General features: G+C 45.6%; 2 protein-coding genes across 15 annotated transcripts in view; one reads left to right on the top strand and one right to left on the bottom strand.

The window, feature by feature from the left end:
* The window catches only part of NUMB (NUMB endocytic adaptor protein), a 98,297-nt gene extending 90,563 nt beyond the window's left edge, over positions 1–7,734 (top strand). For 7 of the 14 annotated variants that reach the window (XM_076344717.1, XM_076344723.1, XM_076344724.1 and 4 more), the window contains 4 exons: positions 805–1,107; positions 2,922–3,071; positions 3,927–4,070; positions 5,804–7,734. In XM_076344717.1, the coding sequence (XP_076200832.1) occupies positions 805–1,107; positions 2,922–3,071; positions 3,927–4,070; positions 5,804–6,507 (1,301 nt within the window). In that variant the 3' untranslated portion in view covers positions 6,508–7,734. The remainder of the gene's footprint in view (positions 1–804; positions 1,108–2,921; positions 3,072–3,926; positions 4,071–5,803) is intronic. The other 7 variants (XM_076344727.1, XM_076344729.1, XM_076344730.1 and 4 more) reach the window with 3 other exon arrangements.
* A 3,335-nt stretch (positions 7,735–11,069) lies between these two features.
* Positions 11,070–21,190, bottom strand: part of PAPLN (papilin, proteoglycan like sulfated glycoprotein) — a 38,776-nt gene continuing 28,655 nt past the window's right edge. Inside the window, exons 18-26 of the mRNA XM_076343518.1 lie at positions 19,695–20,346; positions 18,773–18,910; positions 17,787–17,911; positions 16,712–16,850; positions 15,138–15,275; positions 14,340–14,467; positions 13,634–13,742; positions 12,122–12,297; positions 11,070–11,576 (exon numbers count right to left, since the gene is read on the bottom strand). Coding sequence (XP_076199633.1) covers positions 11,401–11,576; positions 12,122–12,297; positions 13,634–13,742; positions 14,340–14,467; positions 15,138–15,275; positions 16,712–16,850; positions 17,787–17,911; positions 18,773–18,910; positions 19,695–20,346 — 1,781 coding nt within the window. The 3' untranslated portion in view covers positions 11,070–11,400. The remainder of the gene's footprint in view (positions 11,577–12,121; positions 12,298–13,633; positions 13,743–14,339; positions 14,468–15,137; positions 15,276–16,711; positions 16,851–17,786; positions 17,912–18,772; positions 18,911–19,694; positions 20,347–21,190) is intronic.

The following is a 21,190-nucleotide window of genomic DNA, read 5'->3' on the forward strand; positions in this document are numbered from 1 at the left end:
GAAGCAGCTGACTTTAAGTTGGAGGAGCTTCCAGTGCAACTAACTAGTGATTGGGTGGTAACATTACAGCTAAATTCCGTTAAGGAAGTGACACAGGAGCTCCCTGTCAATGTGCCTCATGTTAGCGAAGCCTGTCAGCTCAGAGGCTGGATCTACCTTGCAGCACACTTCCATCTATCTGTAAAGTATTTCCTGGAGGAGCTGGGGAGCTGCAGCCTGAGCAGTGAATGCAGCCTAACCTGTTAAGTGCTGCTGTGCTACCTTTGGCCTGATGAAGCTTGTGCAGTGTGTTTGGCTACTGCTGCTGATTCTGCAGGGCTAGGAGGGTGGCTTTTAAAAGAAGGTCCTAAAGCTGGGTTCTGTTCCCTGCTGCTGCTGAGCTATGCCACCCTAAGTCACTTAATACAGTTTGTAGTAATATTTTGGCCATAGTTCTGTGTGAGGCAAAGTAAAGGTCTCAAACACGCAATACACTTTTCAGTCTTAATCATAAATGAATTGCAAGTATTTCTAGACCTGGGGTCTCAGGAATAGCTGGAAAGAATACATATATAAGGCCATCATTTCTATGAACTGGCTAGCCTTAGTAAGCTTTGCTTTGGAGACTGGATATATGTAAAGTGACGTGGTGAAGACAATGAAGGTATACAGAAATGATTTTTCTGCTGTGGTGTTAGAAACTCGTTTGGAAGAGTACTAGTTATGAAAATTCCTGCAATTTCTCCTTGCAAAACAAATGGGGGTAGGGACAGGCAGTTGAACACTACTCGCTTTACTCTTCTAACCTCACCCTATTTCCTCCAGCAGTTGAAACAGAAGTGAAAACAGTAGCACCAGGTGCTGCACCAAACAATACTGCCCCCTCTTCTGGCTCACCAACCTCTCCTACTGCTGAAGTTGCTGCCTCTCTGGATAAGGAAATGAGCAATCCCCATGCTATTCCACGGAGGCATGCCCCTATAGAACAGCTTGCAAGGCAAGGGTCTTTCAGGGGTTTCCCTGCCCTTAGCCAAAAGATGTCTCCTTTTAAACGCCAGTTGTCTCTGCGAATAAATGAGCTGCCTTCAACAGTGCAAAGGAAGACCGATTTTCCCATGAAAAACTCAGGTAAAACCAAATGGTTCCAGTGAAACATTACCTTAAATTGTCTCTTCCTCCTTTCCTTCTCTGTGGCTTCAAATAACTCCTTATTTTCTAGTAAATCCTTCTTTCTGCCTCATGTGGATCGTTTCTCATGAACAAACATCACCACATCAGAAAACTTCTGCTTTGGGAATAGGCAAGAATTTCAAATGCAATTTTCGCATGCAGAAGACAAACGGTTCTAATCACTATCTGAAATACTGGAGCACAGCTTGAAGTGCTCCAGGAATGGGTGTTGGTGCATTAGTAGGTGCTGGCTCTTCCCTCTGAGTCACTGAACCAGTTCCTGCACTTAATGCCAGGGCATCTTGAGAGACAAATCCCTTCAAGGCCTTAAGTACTTGTCATGGGATCATGTGATGCTTTTCTGCAGTCTGTCCATCTGCCTGTCTGAATTCTTTTCAGAGAGCAATGAAATGGCTTTTCACCTTGCATTAAAAGAAACTTTACTGTTTAGGTGGTACAGCTGGCTGTATCAGTAATGCGTGGTACAGTTTTCACATGATAGTAGTGGGGTTTTATAGAGTCATACCAACATAAATACCTGGGGTGCTCAGTACCTTGCATAGTGTCCTAGAATCCCCTTAGCCAGGTTATCCTGCAGGCCAGCTGTGCTCTCACTTGGCAACAGAGCTAGTTTTAGGGTTCTAGGCTTTACAGTAAAAATTACTGTGGCAAAGGCAAAACCAACAAAAATACCTAGTCTGACTTCTCTTACAATCCTTATTTGATGACCTGTGCTTTAAGACCAGCACTGAGTTTATCAGTTTTACAGTAATAGTGCACTGCTCACTAGTGATACTGAGCACACTACAATCTTTTGTAGTTTTTCATGATTCAGAACATTTCTGATGCATGTTCCCATGTATGCTGCTGCCAGTGCTGCTTACTGTCACACCACATGCGCTGTATTGGAATACCCCTCAAAGAATCAATTTTTGGGCATGCCTCCCACTGAATTTTAGATATGGTGCATGTTGTGTCCAGACATCTTATGTTTTTTATATTCTTTGTGCTTAATTATGCCTGCTTATGTCGGTTCTGTGCAATGAAGGACTGATGATCAGTACTTTTGAAAAGCAGTGCAATGAGTAATAATGAGAACATCTGGTAAGTCGGCAGTTTTACTCCAGATGTTACTTTATCCACATTATGCTGATACTTGGTTTAAAACTGAGTGTCCGTTTTATTTGAGCATTCAGCTTTTGCTTTTCATAATTCTACCACAGGAGCTAGGGATTTCAGCTACTGCTGAACTGGAGCAATCAACATTCTAACTCTAGACTTAACTTGCCACTGTGCATCGCTGTCAGCAAGTTTAAACTTCATCTAGTTACTGTAGAAGTATGTTGTTGGAACACTTAAATCTATCATAAGCATTTTCATTTTGCAGAGTGCCAAATCTCAGTGCCAAATCCTTGATATGTTTAGTACTTTAATACTGAAAGATTTAGATCTCTACTAAAGCTACAGAAACCCCTTTTATTTTCTGAAATGAACATCCTCTTGCACTAACACAAAGAAGCAGTAATAACCGACTTTAAATCTGGAATGCTGATGTCCTTACCCTCTTGACTTAGTCACAAAATACACTAATGTGGTATTCTATTTCAGGTCAGGTCTTCAACACTAATTTTAAAAAAAGCTGTCATGCAAATCAGTAGCAGGAACATCTAGGACATAAGGGAACTGATTATATTTCAGTTTTGCACTGGTATTTGTAAATTGTTTCTGTATCCTTTAAACTTCCAATTTAATGAATTTTGTTTATGTTTTAGTCCCTGAGGTAGAAGGGGAAACGGACAGCATTAGTGCCCTGTGCTCTCAGATCACCAGTGCTTTCAGCACACCATCAGAAGATCCTTTCTCTTCGGCCCCCATGACAAAACCAGTGACAGTAGTCGCACCACAGTCTCCTGCCTTTCAAGGTTTGATTTCTTTGCGTGCCGTGGTCATGCTGGATGAGGCTTGAATGCACATAATGTTGCTTTCCAGTAACACATGGTCTTAATTTCTTGTGCAAGTCCTGTTATCGGTATTTTGGGGGAATGCATCCTGCTTTATTCGTCTTGTCTGTTTAGTTTTTCTGTGTTTTTGTTTTTAACAAAAAGTTCATGCACCTACCACATGATAGTCACCTGTAAAAGGGACTGGCTTTGAGGTAATGGCTATTTTAACATTCTGCCTCCTGAACTGCAAAAACCTTACCAACTGTGTGTCACAGGAACAAAATCCCACAAGGGAAGAGACTTTGTGCCACCACATGATCACTGTTTTTCACACAAACTCTTAGATAAGTTGTGGAGAGATGCCAACTATGGAACTCATAGCAGCCTCTAATCTTCATTTCACTGATATGCTTTTATACAAGTTGTGTGAAAAAAGAACCTCTCCTTGTTAAGTGTAGTTATTGTTACTTTGCATCTAAAATCTGTTCTTCTTTTGAATCTAAAATTAATCATACAGTAACTTCTGGTGAGCCATATCTCTTCTCTGTAAAAACAACAAATTTAACTTCAGTCGGTCATCAGAACTCAAGGTCTCATCAAATACATAAAAATCCACCATCCCACAATTCTGTTAACAAGCGTTGGCTTGGTGAAATGGAATTTACTAGCTTTATTGACTGTCAGTCCATTTTGGCTAATTTACACAAACTGCTGTCATGTGGAAGTGTCTAAAATTGTTGTATGTTGATAGGTATGACATGGCCCACTAATATTCCAGTCATGTGCATGCCTTGCATGAATTAATTGCACTGATGTTGTCTGCTCCCATTTTAGTTAATGGCACTGCCTCTGCCTTCTGTGTGCTTGCTGCTAAACCATCCCAAGCTGCTGTAGTGTCCACAGCTATGCCAGTTCGTGAAACCAATCCTTGGGCTCATGCTCCTGCTGCTAATACTGGAGCTGCAGCCATGGTCGCTGGTAAGATTGGAAGTAGATCCGGTGCATTGCTATGAGAACTTGGATCAAAAGCATAATTGAGCCCTTGAGACAATTGTCAATGCCACTTAATGGCAAGTGGAAGGAACACTAACAAAAGCCGGAAGTAGTAGCCTTTTGCACAAGTGGATGGAGGGAAGCGATGAACTCACTGGTTCTGGGTCTATAAGCTGGACTGATTCTTATTTTGGCAGCATTTTAGAAAATCCAGTGCTTAAAAAGGAAGTAATGAAATAGTGTGTGTTTGGGGATGAAGAGGAAGGAATCTGTTGTCTACCCAAAGTAATTTTTGTGCGTTCTTTCCACTAATATACGTAAGGAGAGATTAAGTTGGTTGCTTAAAGGCTTTAGAGGTTCATTTCTTCTGTTTAGTAAGTTTAGCCTGTCCCTCCAGTCCTTGTCTATAGTTATACACAATGTAAGGTGGTACTTTAAATGGCTGTCACCCTTGTGGACATGTATGCTAGAAGGCTACAATCAAACTAACATTTCCTGATGTAAGCTCAACTCGAAAAGAGAAACTTTGCTAGTGAAATAGTAGGTTCTACTTGGCCTTGTAAGAGTACCAGACCCATTTTCAGCAAGTCTTCCCCCATAAGAGAGAGTATCTAAGCTCTGCCTCCAACAGTTCCCACTGTAAAAACAGCAGTAAACTGATCTTTAGATGGCATTTAACTAGATCAGGCTGAATGAAGAATACTGAGCAGTAATGGTTTTCCACTGCTCCAAAACACCAAGTAACACGTGCAGAGCCATCTCTAGCATTCCTGGTTGCTTTTCTCATCGCATTGGAAACCTGGCAAGGCCCTATGGGAGGGAAAGAGAATTTGAAACTGTAGGGAGAAGGAAAACCAGAACTCAGCTGGTGGGAGATAGTTTTGAAACTGTGGGAGGAATGGAAATGATGGTGTTTTTTGTTTTTTTTTTAATCATTGAAGATAAATGAGTTAAAATCAGAGCTGGTTTTATAGAAGAAAAGTCTAAAATGCTAAGTGTTGAACATTGCAAAAGAGTTTGAGAGGTTAACGGCCTGAATTATATATGAAAAGAGTAAGGGAAGAGTGAGTGGAGAAGGAGGAAGAATATAAAGGAGTCATAGTAAGTACAGTTTACATATCATATAGTAATTTGATTAGATGTATTGCCTTAAATGTTCATATATATATATTGTAGTGAGTACTCACTCTTCACTTCAATGTGTATGGGACAGAAAAATGAATGTTTTTCATTCAGTACCATTACATTACTGTCCTTTAGAGGGTAAAGCCTTAATTTAGGAAACAGAGCAAACGAGTCTTTAAAACAGTTTCTTGTAGCTTTGTGTTCTAACAGTCCACCAGTCTTGAGCTGTACATTCAGAAACTGATACTCCCCAGTTAGAGGAATTAGTGGCAATGATCTAGTCCATAACCACTAACTTATGAGTGCAGGCGGCAGCTCTCCTGCATGCCCTGAAGTCTCAGATGTCTGCTATGAAGAAAAAAAAAAAATTCTGCATTTTAGTGAAGAAACTCTTCTCTACCCCTTCTTGACCAATGTCTTTCTATAACAGAACAGTACAGTGGATGCATAAAGATGCTTCCAATGTTGGTAGCAGTCTTTCAACCATGGAGGGAGGAGGCCTGTCTGTCATTGTGTACATCCTCCAGCCTTTCTAACTGATAAAAGGGTGAGGAGTGGAAATATTAGTGACTTCACCATGCTTTCCTTCCCAGGCACTGAATGGAGCAGCACCTCCTCAGGTGCGGCCTCACCAAGTCTCTTCCAAGGAAATCACAGACGTACTCCCTCAGAGGCAGACCGCTGGTTGGAAGAGGTCTCAAAGACTGTCAGAGCCCAACAGCAGCCAACCCCAGCCCCACAGCCACTACTCCCGCCTCCTCCAGCAGCTTCCCAGTCAGCACCAGCCTTCCCAGTCAGCACCTTCATTGCGCCTCAGCCTGTGCCGGTGGGCGTGGTACCGCCCATGCAGCCAGCATTTATTCCAGCTCAGCCCTATGCTGTAGCAAATGGGATGACCTATGCAGCCCCAAGCGTACCTGTGGTTGGAATCACCCCTTCCCAGATGGTAGCCAACGTCTTTGGCACTGCAAGCCACACTCCAGCAGCCCATCCGCATCAGTCACCCAGTCTTGTAAAACAGCAGACGTTCCCTCAGTATGAAAACAACAGTGCTACGGCCAGCCCTTTCTTCAATCCACCTGCGCAGCACAATGGCTCTGCAGCTTTAAACGGAGTTGACGGTGGCAAATGGGCTGCAGAGGACAAGCATTCGCAGCCTCTTGCAGCTGCTCCGCAGGTAGACCCATTTGAAGCACAGTGGGCAGCACTAGAGAGCAAGGCAAAGCAGCGCACTAATCCCTCTCCAACTAACCCCTTCTCAAGTGATCTACAGAAGACATTTGAGATTGAACTTTAAGCAGTCCTGTGGGGGGTGGATAAATTGTACATTAGAATAGAGGGATAAAGGGAGCAGAGGGGACTGTCTCTGATCAGTTTGCTTTGATAATCCCAAAGGTCCCTTCAAACGAAAATGAGTTAGAAAGAGGGAACAATTATGGGGAGGATATAAACATACTGAGAATTTAATGTGCAGTTCTTAAAAGGAATCCTGGAGCTGTCCCAGTCTGCATTCCCTCCTCACTTGGAAAGCTGGAAGTCAAACAGAGCAAAGAAAGGCACCCAGTCCTGAAGCCTGTTCTGCAGAAACATCAATTATCTCACAGAAAGGAAGGCAGATTTTGTACTTCTGTCCTTCTGATGCCCTGCGAGTCCTGGACGTTCCCCCTCAGGGAAAAAATGGGGTGGATATGGGTGGGAGATTGTCACCTGCTTAGCAAAAGCTAGGTTTGTGGAAAAAGTTGAGCTTCCATTTTGAGTAACAAAGTGAATATTATATGTAAAGAATAAAGTAAAGCCAAAATCTTTATTTTTATGCATTTAGAATATTTTAAATAGTTGGATATTAAAAGCTGTATGAGTTGTAAGTAATCTTGCCAAAGGTTAAAAAAAAAGGGGGGGTTGGATGTAAGAAATTGTACATAAGATTGATTTATCTCTGATTCTTATTGTAAGTAATATTGGGGGGGTGGAAAAAGGGGCTCTAGCTTGGTCTTGTATCTGTTCATTGTAAGTAGCATATTGCAACAACAATCACAACCAATAAGTCATTATATCGTAGTTTTAAATAAAGAAAATTAAAGAGCAGTATTGTCATGGTTTGAAAACCATGGGGAAAATTTACTGTTTTTTATTGGAATCAAGCTACATATTATATATAGTATGGGTTTTTTCCTTTCATGTATTGCTGCAGTTTCTTCGTCTTAATCTATTGGTTCTAACACTACTGTGACAACTTACTGTAATCATACCTACATCCTGGGGCTACCTGAGAAACCATTTTATGTTTGTCTGTCAATAGATCTTAAGAGGTTTTTAACTTTGGTTTTATGGTTTTTTTCCCACTGATTTGTGAAACCTTGTGGTTAAGGCTGCAGCTGGTCCAGGTTCTGCCTCTGGTGACTTGTGAAAACCATCTCATTTTAACTTTACTTTAAACTTTGGCCTTACAAGCAAATGTAAGTTATATATATTTGTACTGATGATTTATAATCTGCTTTAACAGAAATAAATGTTGGTGGTAGAAGTGCTGTCTGCGAAAGCTTTATTCCCTGCCCTCCCCTTCAGTCTTCAGGATTTGCCTTTCTGGGTAGCGTCTGTGTTATCAGGTCAATGTAGATGAGCCCTGCTTGCCAACCTAGAAGCTTAGCAATGGTACCTTAACACCTCTCATTTTGTACACCATGTTAGGTTACCTCGAACTTTAAGACTGAACTTGCAAATATCCTTGTGATCCTTAACTATTTAAAGCTCTGAAATAGAGGGCTTTACTGAAAACATCAGATTCTGGGTTTGCATTGCTGTATTTTCTAACATTGAATATTTACATACAGACAAATACGAAGACACTAACATTCAGAAAGGAAAACTCACTTTGGTTTTCCTTCCCCTACTACTAAAAGGAGTGAAGATCCTAAGAGCCACGTGAGAAGACAGTGTATTTTCACTCCTTTTCCGTTCTCCCAGTAAGTTGATACCTACCCTGTTAGTATGACTGTTTCTTGCTGCATTCTTGTGTGCGCAAGAACACAAGACATAAGTAGTTTTAGACATAAGGAAAAGTCGGACTTTGTAACCTGAAGGGGAAGAAATGCTCCCTTTGGCCCTAGTTTCCAGCAGTTTCCATTTCCAGGCAAGTACAGCGAGTCTCACAGTGATATGGTCTAGAAAACTGGGGCTTTTCTTCTTTACAGATTCTCGCCTGTTTTCAGTATGATATGAATAGTAATGGCCAACATTCCCTATGGTATTTGAGTTGCTACCAATGCTTTTTTTCAGCTTTCACAAAGTAAGCAAATAGTTGTAGACATTTGTAATAGAATAAGCTATACGTGCTTTCTTTCCTATTAGTTCCATATCTTTCACAGCAGTGCCCAAAGATCAGCTGAAAATAGCCCAGTATAGCTACACCCTTCCCCTGCCCTGGAGATAACAGTAAAGGAGATATGACCTTCCTACAATCCATTGTTTAGGGAAGAAAATGAACGTCTTGATTCTCAAATCAAAAAAGGAAACATTCAGTTAGGCAGTCAAGTGGCACTATATAGAGGGAAAAGCTCAGCTTGCCAAATAGAAGAAATATAAAAAGACCCTTTAGTTAACTATTACAGTGATGACATCTATTTAAAGCACTGAACTGCATGCTGTCAAATGCCATCCTTACTACCATGGTTATGCAGCTGAAAGGAGGTCAGAGATGTTACACCTTCAGTGTTAAAGTCCAGGTGGCTGTTACAGCCCTCATGAGCTGAGAAAGTCCTCCCTGGCCACATCTTGTGTAACCATACAGCTCAAATGAAAGCTGACTACACAGAACGTTTAAATATTCTAAAAATAGAGCCTCTGGCGCAGTAGAAAGGGATATTATAGAACTGACTGCTTATTCTGGGACAAAAGGGTCTGATGATACAACCAGAATCAACTTCTAACTGTACTTCATGAGCAGGTCCACAGATCTTTCTTGGCTACCTGCCACATGAACTGAGAGGGCTTCACTAAGACTGGAATTCAACAGTCTGCCATTAGTCCCTGGTCTCAAAAGGCAAAGTCATACTATATACTAAAATACTAAAATATCCTATGCACAAAAAAAAGGTGCTGGTCTGAGATGTTAAATGCAAAGTTATGTACAAACACAATTAGAAGGTCTCGGAACCATCTCATTGCTCTCAAATATGCAATGATGACAAACTTCAAACATTACACTGTAACGCCTACCCTGAATTACAGCAGAGGAAGTTTTCCCTAATCTAATTAAAGCATCTTAACTGCAAAATGTCTCTTCTAGCAAGCAGAATCTCTCAGACCACAGAAAGACCCACCCCAAATGGCTGGTAACCGGCACCTCTCGCTCCTTTACTGGATTGCTTCTAGACTTTTCAGTTTGTTCACATCTTAAAGCAGTGTGTCCAATCCTGAAGCCATACCTGTGCTGAAGAGAGCGCAACCATTAGATTAGTAATTCTTATTTTTAGATGCAGCTGAACTGATTTACTGGATTTAGACTCCAAACCAACGTTAAGCTGTCAAGCCTGGGGATTTACACCTATTACTGCTGCCCTGAGTACTGAGTCTGGACTGAAGGAGAGGAGAGTGGTATGAGCACAGTCCTGAATTAGCTGCCTTAAATTAAAGTAACAGAAGTAGGAGAAGGAAAAAAAAAAAGCTAATCCTCCACCCCTCCAACCAAAACATCAACACTACACACCAGTCTACTAGTTTATAGCTACGTCTATGCAAATAATAAATGGGTGATGGTGCTAATTGATTAACCCATCCAAGTCTCAGCAGGGAGCCTGGAATGAGGAAGAGGGGAACTGTTAGGGCTGATGCTAGGTTACAATAATACTGTGGAGGCTGTAAAAAAATGCTTTTGCTCAGAAGTTATAATTCCATTTTGAGATACTGAAGACATCCAAGGGCCTTTTCTGATTTAACAAATCATTATATAATCTCACCTGCCCCCCACACGTCCCCCCTTTAATGCCTGAAAATTTCTCTTTCAGAGCCTTCATATGCATGCTTGCTGCCACTCAGTGTTAGTCTTGAACTGAAGGATGCTTTTCGGCTATAGCTGCTCTGCATCTGGAAGTCCTCGCTTGTTAGCCCGTAGCAGCAGGAATCAGCCCAGGCCACATGCAGAGCCAGGCTTTCCTGGAGTTAACTGAGACTAAAGTAGATCATTGGGAGGTTTATTCTGGCAAGTCAAATGCCCCTACACATATTTCTATGTGTATATTATTTGCCTCCCCAAGCTGAAACTCAGTGCAATGCTACCACCGAGCCCAGCTTTGCCATAAATGCAACAGCACAGTTCTGGCTCAGGAAAAAAAAAAAAAAAAAAAAAAAATTATCTGCTGAGCCTTCCTAGAGCAAGTGATACTTGAACTGCAGCATCTCAGAACAGATAACAGTGTTGGTATATTCATCTAAATTACCCCTAACGTTCAGGAAGGGCTAAAAGTAGTCTTCTATTTTATCTTAAGCTTTCTGTGAAGCATTGCGTCTGCATTTCACTCCAAAGCTGATTACAGTCAAATAGAAACCAAACTGACCCAGCTAGAAATTTGTCTAAGGTCTACTGGAATAAAACAGCTACAGTAACGTGACGTTACAGCTGCATCCCTAGAGCTACTAATCTCATAGGACCTGAACGCTAATTTTACATGCATCAAGCTGTTTCTCACGGCCAGCGTCCTTTGCATTTAGGTGGAAAGTGCTCCCCAGGATTACAAATGTTGATCACTCATTACTGCTTTGGTTAAGCCAGTTCAGGTCCATCTTCAAACACTTCAGAGATTATTTTTTTTAAGAGCACTTCTCTCTCGTGCTTGTACGAAGAATTGGTCTCCCCATTTTTCATGCTGGTTATCTGCCTTCTCTAAAGTCAAAGCATCCTTGCGTTCCCAGTGTCATCTTGTTCTGTGAATGACAGCAACAACCCTTAAGTGAAGAGATGGATTAGCTACAGCAAGGCATACGGCGGGGGGGAAAGAAGTTTGCAATAAACTTGAGGGTGGTGGGTCTCCCACTTTTGAACAGTTACACCCACTACACTCTGTTCAGTTCACCCTCTTGAGCTTTCCAGCAGGGCAGAGCTCCCAGAACAGTTTAATGCAGTAGAAGGACAGAGTTCAGACTTCCAGTCTTGTAATCGGTCACCTGTACTTTCATGTGGCCGTGGAGGCGTCTGTCACCCGCGGTGACGAGGAGGGCTGGCCTGCTGTTGGTAGCGAGCACAGCTAGCGCAGCAGAAGCTGGAGTAGTATTCGTTACTGCAGAGCTGGGCCTGCAGGATCAGGTCACAGTTGGCGAGGTGCGGCTGGTCCACGCACTCTCTGTTCAGGTCCACAACGTGATTCACAGTAGCTGCAGCCAAGCAAAAGGTGAAGCAGCTGTAAATACACTGCCAGGGCTTATTCTCAGGTTATCCCCTCCCAAAAGCACATGCCTGCTTTCTCCACCCTGCCAGTTCTAAGGGGATTGTTTAAATATAGTCCAACATCACGGACGACAGAGAAACTGGTATCTCTGGTGAGATACAGGAGGAGAATGCAGCTTCTGGGGCTGATCTCCTGAGGACAGACCACTCTACACCCTGCGTAAAGCCAGCTGGATGGTGTCCAGAGTCCAAATACAAATCTTGCAGCCAACTGTTTGTCAACCAACTATGGCATTTTGGCCTCAGGAAGTTAATTAGGCTCCCAGCACCCTGATGTAGGGGGGTGTTTCTACTGTCCTGCTTTACTGCCCAGGGAAAGCAGAGCTCCTTGGATAGCACAACCCAGGGGCTCCTGCTGCTCCCCAAAGCCTGAGGTCGGCGGTGGATGGGCACACACAATGGACAGACTTCTACTATCGTCCGAGAGGCAGGCACTGTGCCGGGAGAAGCGGGGAGGACAGGTTGTACTCACTGCTAGGCCTGCTCCTCAGCACTTTCACCTCCGTGCTGGCACTGACGGAGTTGCTGCTGCTGTAGGCGCTGCATGTGTAGGAACCCTCGTCAGCCTCTTGAACATTGCTTATGATCAGGCTTCCGTCCTGGGACAGGTGGATGTGGTGGCCATCTGCCCGCATGGGGACTCCGTTCCTGGGGCGAAAAACATTTTGTATCACTATTCCCATCTATGGGGGCTAAAGGAGCTCTCTCTGCTCCTTGGGAACCGATGCTCTGTGAAAGGGGTGAATTTTTATAAATTCAGCAGGAAGGAAGAAATCTTTTGCCATGACCTGGCTCTACAATTGGTAGTAACAGGAGCTTGAGTGAGTCTACATCCGTTAGCCCATTGTCTGCGTGGGAGGTAGCTAGCTGTGCGCTCTGTATAAAGACATTGCCCTTTCCGCTATTACACATTTTTGAGGTTTGAGGAACTACGAGAAAATCCAGGGTGCCTTTCCCTCTCTCCAGGTTGTGGTCTGGCAGTACTTGTTTGGCTGGCATTGACAGCAGTGCATATTGCTTGAGGAACATATGGGGTAGTGAGCAATGTGCCCTCTTTCCTCTCCCTTAAAAGTTTGTTCAAAAAAAATGTTTAAAATACCAGCAAGATTGTGTTTGTTCTGTTCCTCCTGGAATACTCTGTGCCCAACAGGAAAACTGCCTGAATTATGAACTCCTAGTTACCAAGGAAATGAAATTTGTTTCACTGAAAAGGGTTTCATTCAGACTCTGAAACTTGCGTCATTTTGTTAACTCAAATACCAAACTTACATATGGAAGAAAAGCTCTCTTTGTGAGATGGCTCACTTCAGTCCTACCCTCTGGAGTAGAGAGATTTAAACAATTACCAATCCTTCTCTCTGGATCCTTTGCAAGAAGGCTCCAAAAGAGAACTGATTCTTTTCAAATAGGGAATAAAACCCCACCAAACACTTGCACAAATTCAGAGTTTCACTGTAAACCATCAAAAGAGGAGGACACAGCTTTTCCTTTACCTGTATTAAGACACTTTAAATTCTCCTTTGCTCCCACTTGACAGTAGAGGGAGAGAACTGTCGCAGCAGGAAGCCGGGAGAAGAGTTGCTGTTACTGTAGGGGCTAAAATGTTTGCTAGGGTTAGGAAGAGAGAGTTTTATAAAGACCAACTGAAGGTCTTCCTCTGGTTACTCACTTTTAGTTTTTGCTATTCTAATGTCACTAGCTTTCCAGCATGGAGCCCTTCTGAACTGCATGAAATCTTAGCTTAAAGTCTGCTTGCCTCCTCATTTGGCTGGAACATGAACTTGGTCACCCCTACACCTCACAGGGATCTTGCCCAGGATTTTTAGGGTAACAGGCAAGTTGATTAGGAAAGGGTAGATGATGCTAGCTGGGGCTGAGAACTGTGGGTCTCTCTCTTACCTGGCAGGCATCCTGCATTATTTTTTGGAGGGTGAGAAGGTTCAGGAAGAGAAGGAAAGGGAAGTTCTGTCTCAGTTTTACTGACCTTGACCACCTTATATTCACATTGTTGCCAATCACTGTACAATGAAGCTGAGCAGTCCCTCCCTCAGGTACCGTGATGCTTGGCAGAAGACCAGTGATCTTCAGCTCTCCTAAACCAGAAGGGAAATCATTGCTAGCAGGAAAATGATGCCACGCTGCCCCTGGTAGTAGGAGCATTCCCTCATGGGAAAAGTCCAACATATGCTATGATGAGCTATGAGCCCCTAGGCCATGAAACGGCACGTCATTTCCCATGACGCTGTTGCTATGGGAAATGTGGATTTCCTAAGGGCTTTGGCCCAAGCAAGGGCAAGTAGCAGAGGCCTTGAAGAGCTTTTTCCTCCAGCTGGACACAAGCACATCACATGCACAGAAGAACCATCTCCTTAGTTCCTCTTGCTCCTATACCCATTCCACACCAGTGTCCCAGAAACAAGGCCCTGAGAGTCACTGTTACTGGGCTATTAGTCCCTCTTCCCAGCTGCCTGGAGCACCATGATCTACTAGACACACGCAGATTACCATTGGGTAAAACAACTCACTCTTCCCTTGCCCTCAAGCTGCCTGTTAAAACACCAGGTGTGAAGCCAAGAGGCGTGGCGAGACTCTTAAGAAACCTACACTGCTGAGGCTTCCTTGTTTCCCGCTTGTGTGCACACACGTGCGTGTGTACAGACATGCCATGCATGCCTCCATCCATCCAGTACCTAGAGGTCGGAACAGGACCTGGCGCTGGTCCTGGTCACGTCCATTCGAGGCAATGCAGGTAAAGAAGCCAACGTCTTCAGAGCTGACCCGACTGATCACCAGGGCCCCGTCTGACTGCTGCCTGTGTCTGGGGAACAAAACCAGAAAGCCCCTCAGCCTGTGCTTGGGTCAGGATGAGGCTCCAGCCACCAGAGCTGAAGCTGAGCCTCATGCACAACTTTGTAGTAACACTGAGCAAAGGTTTAGCAGCAGCTCAGTTCAACCTGTAATGCAACCCCTGGTCCTCAAATCCCAGCACTAGTGCTGTAGACTCTGGAAAAGCTCGCTGCTAGAGCAGGCTTCTGGGAACAGAGGGTGAGAGAAGCTGCAGGAGAGCAGCACCAGTAGCTGTGGAAGTTCACTGCTGGCACCCTGATCTCTCTCTGTGCTGTGAACCTCTGCCCTGGCTCACAGACCAGCTGGTTTTTGGCAAATTTGCTTGCCATGTGTCCTCTTTCCGCTAATCTTGTAGACGAACAAATTTCAGCTTTGGCTCACTTATAGACCCTGTATCACAGCTGTTCACTCGAGGGTTGAATGTTCAGACTTCGATCTGTGAGTGAGGCTAGGGCAGTCAGGCAGTACAGTCGGGCCCTAATGAAAGAAGCTGGCCAGCATAAAGCAGGACGGGCCCTAGCTCCACGGCCAGCAGCTCCATCCTCTCAGGGAGGAGACAGGGAAAGGAAGGCAAGGCAAGGAGGAGGCTCTCCTCCACGTGAACCTGCCTGTGGGTATGGTGGAACCGCCTGGGAGCTCACCTGGGAGAGGAGAGGGGCTGTCCGTCTTTCTGCCACTCAATGGTGAGAGCCGGCGATGCTTCCGCTGTGCAGGGAAGTCTGACTCTCTCCCCGACGTTGGCCTCCACTACTGAGGGCTCGCTCTTATCCATTCTCAATCTGCAAAGTCCACAAGCACAGCAAAAGATGCAGAAACTTCCTTGTTCAGCATTTGACCTTCAGCACAAGCCTTAATTTTTGCCTGCAATGGGAAAGGGCGGTCTTTGCACTCCCGTCAGAGCTCTGATACTTGCCATTACCAACATTCACTCAAACATTCAGAAAAGAGCAGCCTCCATCAAATCCTGCTCCAGTTCAGCACAGCTTGGTGCTGCACTCCTGCCAGCCGGCTTAACCCTTTAGAGACAGCAATCCTGTTTCTTACAGCATCCCTCTGGATAACAGCCTAGGAAGTGTTAACAACATGAGCACATGGCAAATGGCTATATAATGGTATAAAGTCCTGAACAGTGCACCAAGCAAGTTTCCCCCAGGGTGCTTGTCTGGCACACAAAAATGAGCAGATATTTTTTGGGGTGTGAAGAGCCCATTGCAATCACCTGACTGCATGCAAGGCCCAGGAGCTGGCCATCCACTTCATGCAGCAGAACAGTCAGGCTCTCACACCACTCATCTCCTCATGCTCTTTGCTCTCTTATAACTACAGCTAAACACCATTTCAGAAGGGAACTAAACCATGATGTTCCCAGAGTCAAATAAAACATCATCTCCTCCACCTCCATTCTCTGACTTGCATTCTTGATCTCAAAAAACAAAACCAAAGAGCCTTAATTCAATGCTCTTAATTCAATGAATCACTTCTTTCTGCTTTTAGGCAGAAGCAGCTAAGGAGGTTGCTGGGGAGTTCAGCAAATTGGCTGGGTTTTAGCTTGTAAACTCAAAAGAAGGGAGGGATCAGATCATGGTCTCATTTAATCTGGACGCCCAACATGCTGCATTTAAGGCAAAAATAATTTGTATCCTTTTATTTCTGTGGGGCCTAGAAGCACCAAAGAAACATGCAAGAATGTTGCAAGCTACAAAATATGCCATCCAGTATGTGAGGAGATAGTTTTGAGTCAAACTGGTCTGTTCACAAAATATTTGAAATAAATGGGTGGGGGCTAAAGTAACTGTAGTCTTTTTTCATATACATATGTCTATTTTGTGCTAGTTAAGCAGTTCCTATTTGCTTTGGTTTTTTCCAGAACAGGTTTCTCTTTCTGCCTACACTAACTTGAACAGCTAAGGATGCTGATGCTGCCCCTGATATTTCCACTTTTGTTTGAACCTAGCTCTTTTGCTGTCAGCCTCCCTGCGCGTCTTTGCTCAGAATATGCTTCTTTCAAGAGATCTTCGGGCAGGACAGAAGACAGCTTGCGCCTGGGATCTTCGCCCATTCCTGTTGTCAGCAGTTCAGTACTGCCTGCTTCCCAACCGTGCCCCAGAACAGCTGACCCAGGACCTTTCCAATCTTCAGCTTTTCTACATGAAGAGATGCCATATGGTTCATCAGCTGGGCGCGGTGGACAAACTGTTGCTGTATGTGAACTCACCTGTATGTGAATTGTTGATGCACGGAGGAACCGGCTGCCTGTACAACCTTCCTGCCTCTGGATAGCTCTCGATGCTGCTGATTTTCCTTGTGAAGGACCCGACCTCTCTCACCCTCTGCCAGCACAGCGCTCTGGTACTCTATTCAAAATAAAATGCCATATGTGAATAAAAGGACCCTTCTTACTGTGACCTCTTGCGTAGGGTTTCTATGAGCTTGGGAGAGCTTGCTGAACGGGAGCCAAAGAACCCTTCAGCCATCTGTTTTCTGGCTGACTAGTGCAGTAAGCCTGTGCTGTCTACTAATGAGAACCACAGACCTGCAGGCAAGCAATTTTAGACTCCTTTCTCTCCTCTGTCAGTGAACATGTTGCAGCATCCCTTAGGCCACAATGCCTTCTGCCCCATGTGCCATTGCTGTGACAAAGTACACTTCAAAGATTGAAGGCTACAGGGTGCCTTGCTGGCCCATCTTTTGAGACTAGTCTTTCTTATTTTTTTCCTTTTGTTTCTTAAATAAGGCATGTTTTTCAGAACAGGGAATCGTTTGTTACCCAGCAGGACCTGTTTGGGCAAAACACAAAACATAAATGCATCAGCACAGACAGTTATGGCAGACTGGTCACATTATAGTGTGAGATGGAGGACCCAAGAAACTGCAGAAGACCCCTCTTCTGGAGTCTCCTTTCTGGGATCAGGAGGCAGCGGATGGCTCTCAGGAAGGAAGACATGCTCGCTGTGCTGGAAATGGGGCAGGTTACAGGCAAGCCACAACTCCAGTTATGGGGTGGCACTGCAGGGGAGGAAGCGCTTTAGGGCTAAGGCTTTATCATGAGGCAACACCAAAAGAAGCCCTGCTGCCTCCGCACTCCCTCTTGGCACCCCTACAGCAGAGGAGACTGACAGCTTTGAGTAGCTCTCGGGACACTGCTGCCGTGGAATGAAGGCAATGCTGCTAGCACAGTGTGGCAGCGGAGGAAGTTTGCTCCTGCAGCTGGCTTTATTGCTCCTGTTGTCAATAACCGTTAACGAGGAGCCCTGAGCTACCTCTTTAGTCTTAAGTGGAAGATAAGTCACCTATGATCTGTAACTGAATCTGTCGTCTCTCTGTCCTCCCGTCAGAAATGAGGCACATGTAAGTCCCAGTGTCCTCCGGCTTGACGTGGCTGATCACTAAGGAGCTGTCGGACTGGTAGGTGTGCCTGCAACAGGAGCAAGGATCAACTGCCTCTGCCTGGCCACGGACAGCAACTGGCCAAGGCAGAGCAGCTCGTCGTGCTGGTGTTACATAAACCATCACCATGTAGTGCCCTCCCCGGCTTAGAAAAAAACAAAACCACAGAGGGGTCATGAGCAGGGGAAATAACTGCAGCAGAAAGGAGGTCAGGAACAGGGAGGAAACTGAGATGGGAAAACAGGGATCTGCTTTCAGCAACCCTCTCCCATGTGGAGGAAAACTGCCCTTCCAGGCAGGAGCTTGAGCCCCAGCAGTCATCTGCAAACAGAAAAGCAGAACTCGGCTTTTCTTAACTGTGATTTTCATGACACAAAGTGACTGTCTGGCTCCAAACTCTTGCTGGAAACAGACTTCCCAGGAAAAACAGGCTTTAAAAGTAGTTTTAAAAAAAAATATATCTTAGATGGGAGTGCCAGAAACTTCCAGCTAGAGGAACTCTGAGTTATTTGGCTACAAGCTTCACCCTGGACTACTGACTTAGCGCTGCCCCAAGATGAATCCAACAGAGACAACATTTTTCTGTATCACTACCCACATGTCAGCTTCCCCTATGCCTTGTTATGGGACAGCACCTGTTCTGCCCCATAACACTAGCCAATGCCTCAATGCTATCGCAGACTGTATCTGTTTCTGCCGTGCACAGACCAGGTGGACAGTTCATGCTCTTAGGTCAATACATAGGCTTGTTTACTTATTCATCCCTTTTTTTTTTTTCTTTTTTAAAAAGAATGTTAACAGTAAGATTACAAAGAAAGCGGGCAAACATATTTGGCACTCTGTCCAGCAAGGAGCCCATCTGCTCTACAATGAAGGGAGCTGAGCTCACCTGTCAGAGGAGACTGGTCGGCCGTCCTTCATCCACTCCACTCTGGAGAACGGGGACATGCCTGTCTTGCAGACCAGCTGGATGTTTTGTCCCACGATGGCTGTCACAAGAGAGGGCTTGGCTTCCTCCAGGATGGCTCTGAAAGAGAAAGCAATTCCATTGGTGCCTCTGCTGCCCTCCTCTCTGGGTCCTCTAATATGACTCTGGATAAGTCACAACCACAGGGCAAAGCGGGACTGGCTGCCTATTCAGCTCTGAGCAGATGCACCAAGCAACGTGTGGAGAGCCCTCTCCTATATGGCAAAGGCTGCTCTGGACAGACTGAATGCTACAATAACTCTGGGAAGAGAGAGAGTCCTACAACCCCTCTCTTCTGGAAGAACTAGGTTCAGCTCAGCAGACAGACACAGATCCAGTGCAGACACATTTAGATCTAGCTCTACACACTCCTGATTTTCAGGGTGACACTGTCTGGATCCTGACCCAAACTCTGCATCTTAGAAATCTTCCCAAGAACAACCCACTGCTGCTCCATGCAGTGCTGAGGTAAAGGCTCTGAAGACAGAGTGTCAGCTAAATTTGTTGGTCAGAACAAGAAAAACACCTATGGATTCTCATTTACAGTGTAAGAATGCCTCCCAGAAAAAGACCCCAGGATCCTGTAGTCTTTTCGCACACCGTATGTCCAGTGCTGTCAGAGAGCAGGGAGAGTGCAAGGAAAGAGACAGCAAATAACTCCAGGGCCTGAATAACTTGATTTACCAAAGGGCCACATGTATAGCCAATCCATTGTATGGTATTCCCAGTTAGCTGGTCCCGGCTGGGGCAACACTTTCACTCCAGAGGAAGCTGCACTGATGCTTCACAATGAGCTGGCAGAACCCGGGGGGTGGGGGGGGGGTGGGGGGTGGGGAATCATCACCTGTGCAGAGCCTGCACTGGGAACGCGTCTGCAGACACCTGGTGCCCAAATCCCTCTGTCATGGAAACATCTGCTCCAAAAGCCTTATGCCACTGCTTGCTTTCATGGGGCAGCACCTGCTGGCCACTGCTACTCTGCCTCTCTGAGGGCCCAGGCACTGCTGTTTTCCACAAGCGCAGCTGGCTCAGGCTGTCCAATCTGTTTTGCTGGGTGCCCCAGCGCTGGCTCTCCAGCACACCAGTCCTTGGCAAAGACTCTCGCAGCACGTCACTTCTCCAGCTGTCCTGTCTGTGGCTGTCTTGCGTGGGATGTGAAGCCCCATAGGCTTTTCCTTCTTGGCTGTGACTTGCAGACTCTCTCGGGGGTGGCTGCTGCTGACTCCGAGCATCTCCTGTACGAGAGCGGGAGCCAGTGTGCTGGCGTTGCAGGGCTCCTGTGCCAGAAGAGGGCTGGTGCTCCAGAGGACTGACCCCCACAGAGTTGTGGCACGCTCTCATGCACTCCTCCTCCGAGGCAAAGCTGTTTTTATTGCCATGACAGCCGCCGTACCAAAACCGGTTGCACTTGCCAACAACAGTCACAAAGTACCAGCGAGTGGTCCAGTTCGCGCAGGGGCCATGGGCACTGGGCAGCAAGCATATGACAGGATACGCTACCAAAAAGAGCAGAACAGAGGGAGATGTGAGGGTCACGAAGCACAAAGGTCGAGGTGCTTCAAGCCAGCTACCTAGACGATCTGATGGGCCTTGTGGGCAGAGGGCAGGTGGGAAAGTAGGACACCTGAGTTTTGCATCCAGCTCTGCTTTGAAATTGGGCAGCTGCTCATGTTTCTTTCTGCCCCAGTTTTGCCACTGGTGGAAGGAGAATCAACCTCAGAGACATTTCTGAATCTAGATACTAGATGGATGCTTTACAGCCTTTCTCAGGAAATTGTGCAGCTGCAAAGGTTGGCTCTGGGGCTTCCTCCCCTGCAAGGGGCATGTGGCTGCTGTCTGCACATTTCCAGCCCACAAAACAAGTGGATTAGACGCAGTTGTGAAGCCTCATGCATTACAGAATACCCCTCCACACATTGATATAAAGAGGAGCACCAATGTGCCTACAAACCGAGCCCTGTGCTCTGAGTCACAGGTATCACAGCCACATGCTGACAAACACTGGATGCAGGGCTCTGACCGAGGGGTCCTTTGCCAAGCTGTGGTTGAGCAGAGAGGATCCAGAGAACTTTCCCTTTCCTCAAGGCAGCCCCACAGGGCTGGCCACCAAGTAATCTCTGTGCTGCGGCAAAAGGGCAAGGCAAGGCAGCAGCGATGTGCCTGCAGAGGATACAGCTGGGAACTAAAGGAGCAGAGATGCTTTTGCCCAACAGCTCTAGTGCCCTCATAGTACAGCAGGCACTGTATTGAACTCTGCTGGCTGAAAGCATCCACGCAGCCCTGAGCAACACCTCCATCCTTAGCTGTAGCTCTCATTCCACCCCTGTCCATGGGCTGTCT

Source organism: Aptenodytes patagonicus, chromosome 7 (genome assembly GCF_965638725.1).
Source record: "Aptenodytes patagonicus chromosome 7, bAptPat1.pri.cur, whole genome shotgun sequence".
Lineage (NCBI taxonomy): Eukaryota > Metazoa > Chordata > Aves > Sphenisciformes > Spheniscidae > Aptenodytes > Aptenodytes patagonicus.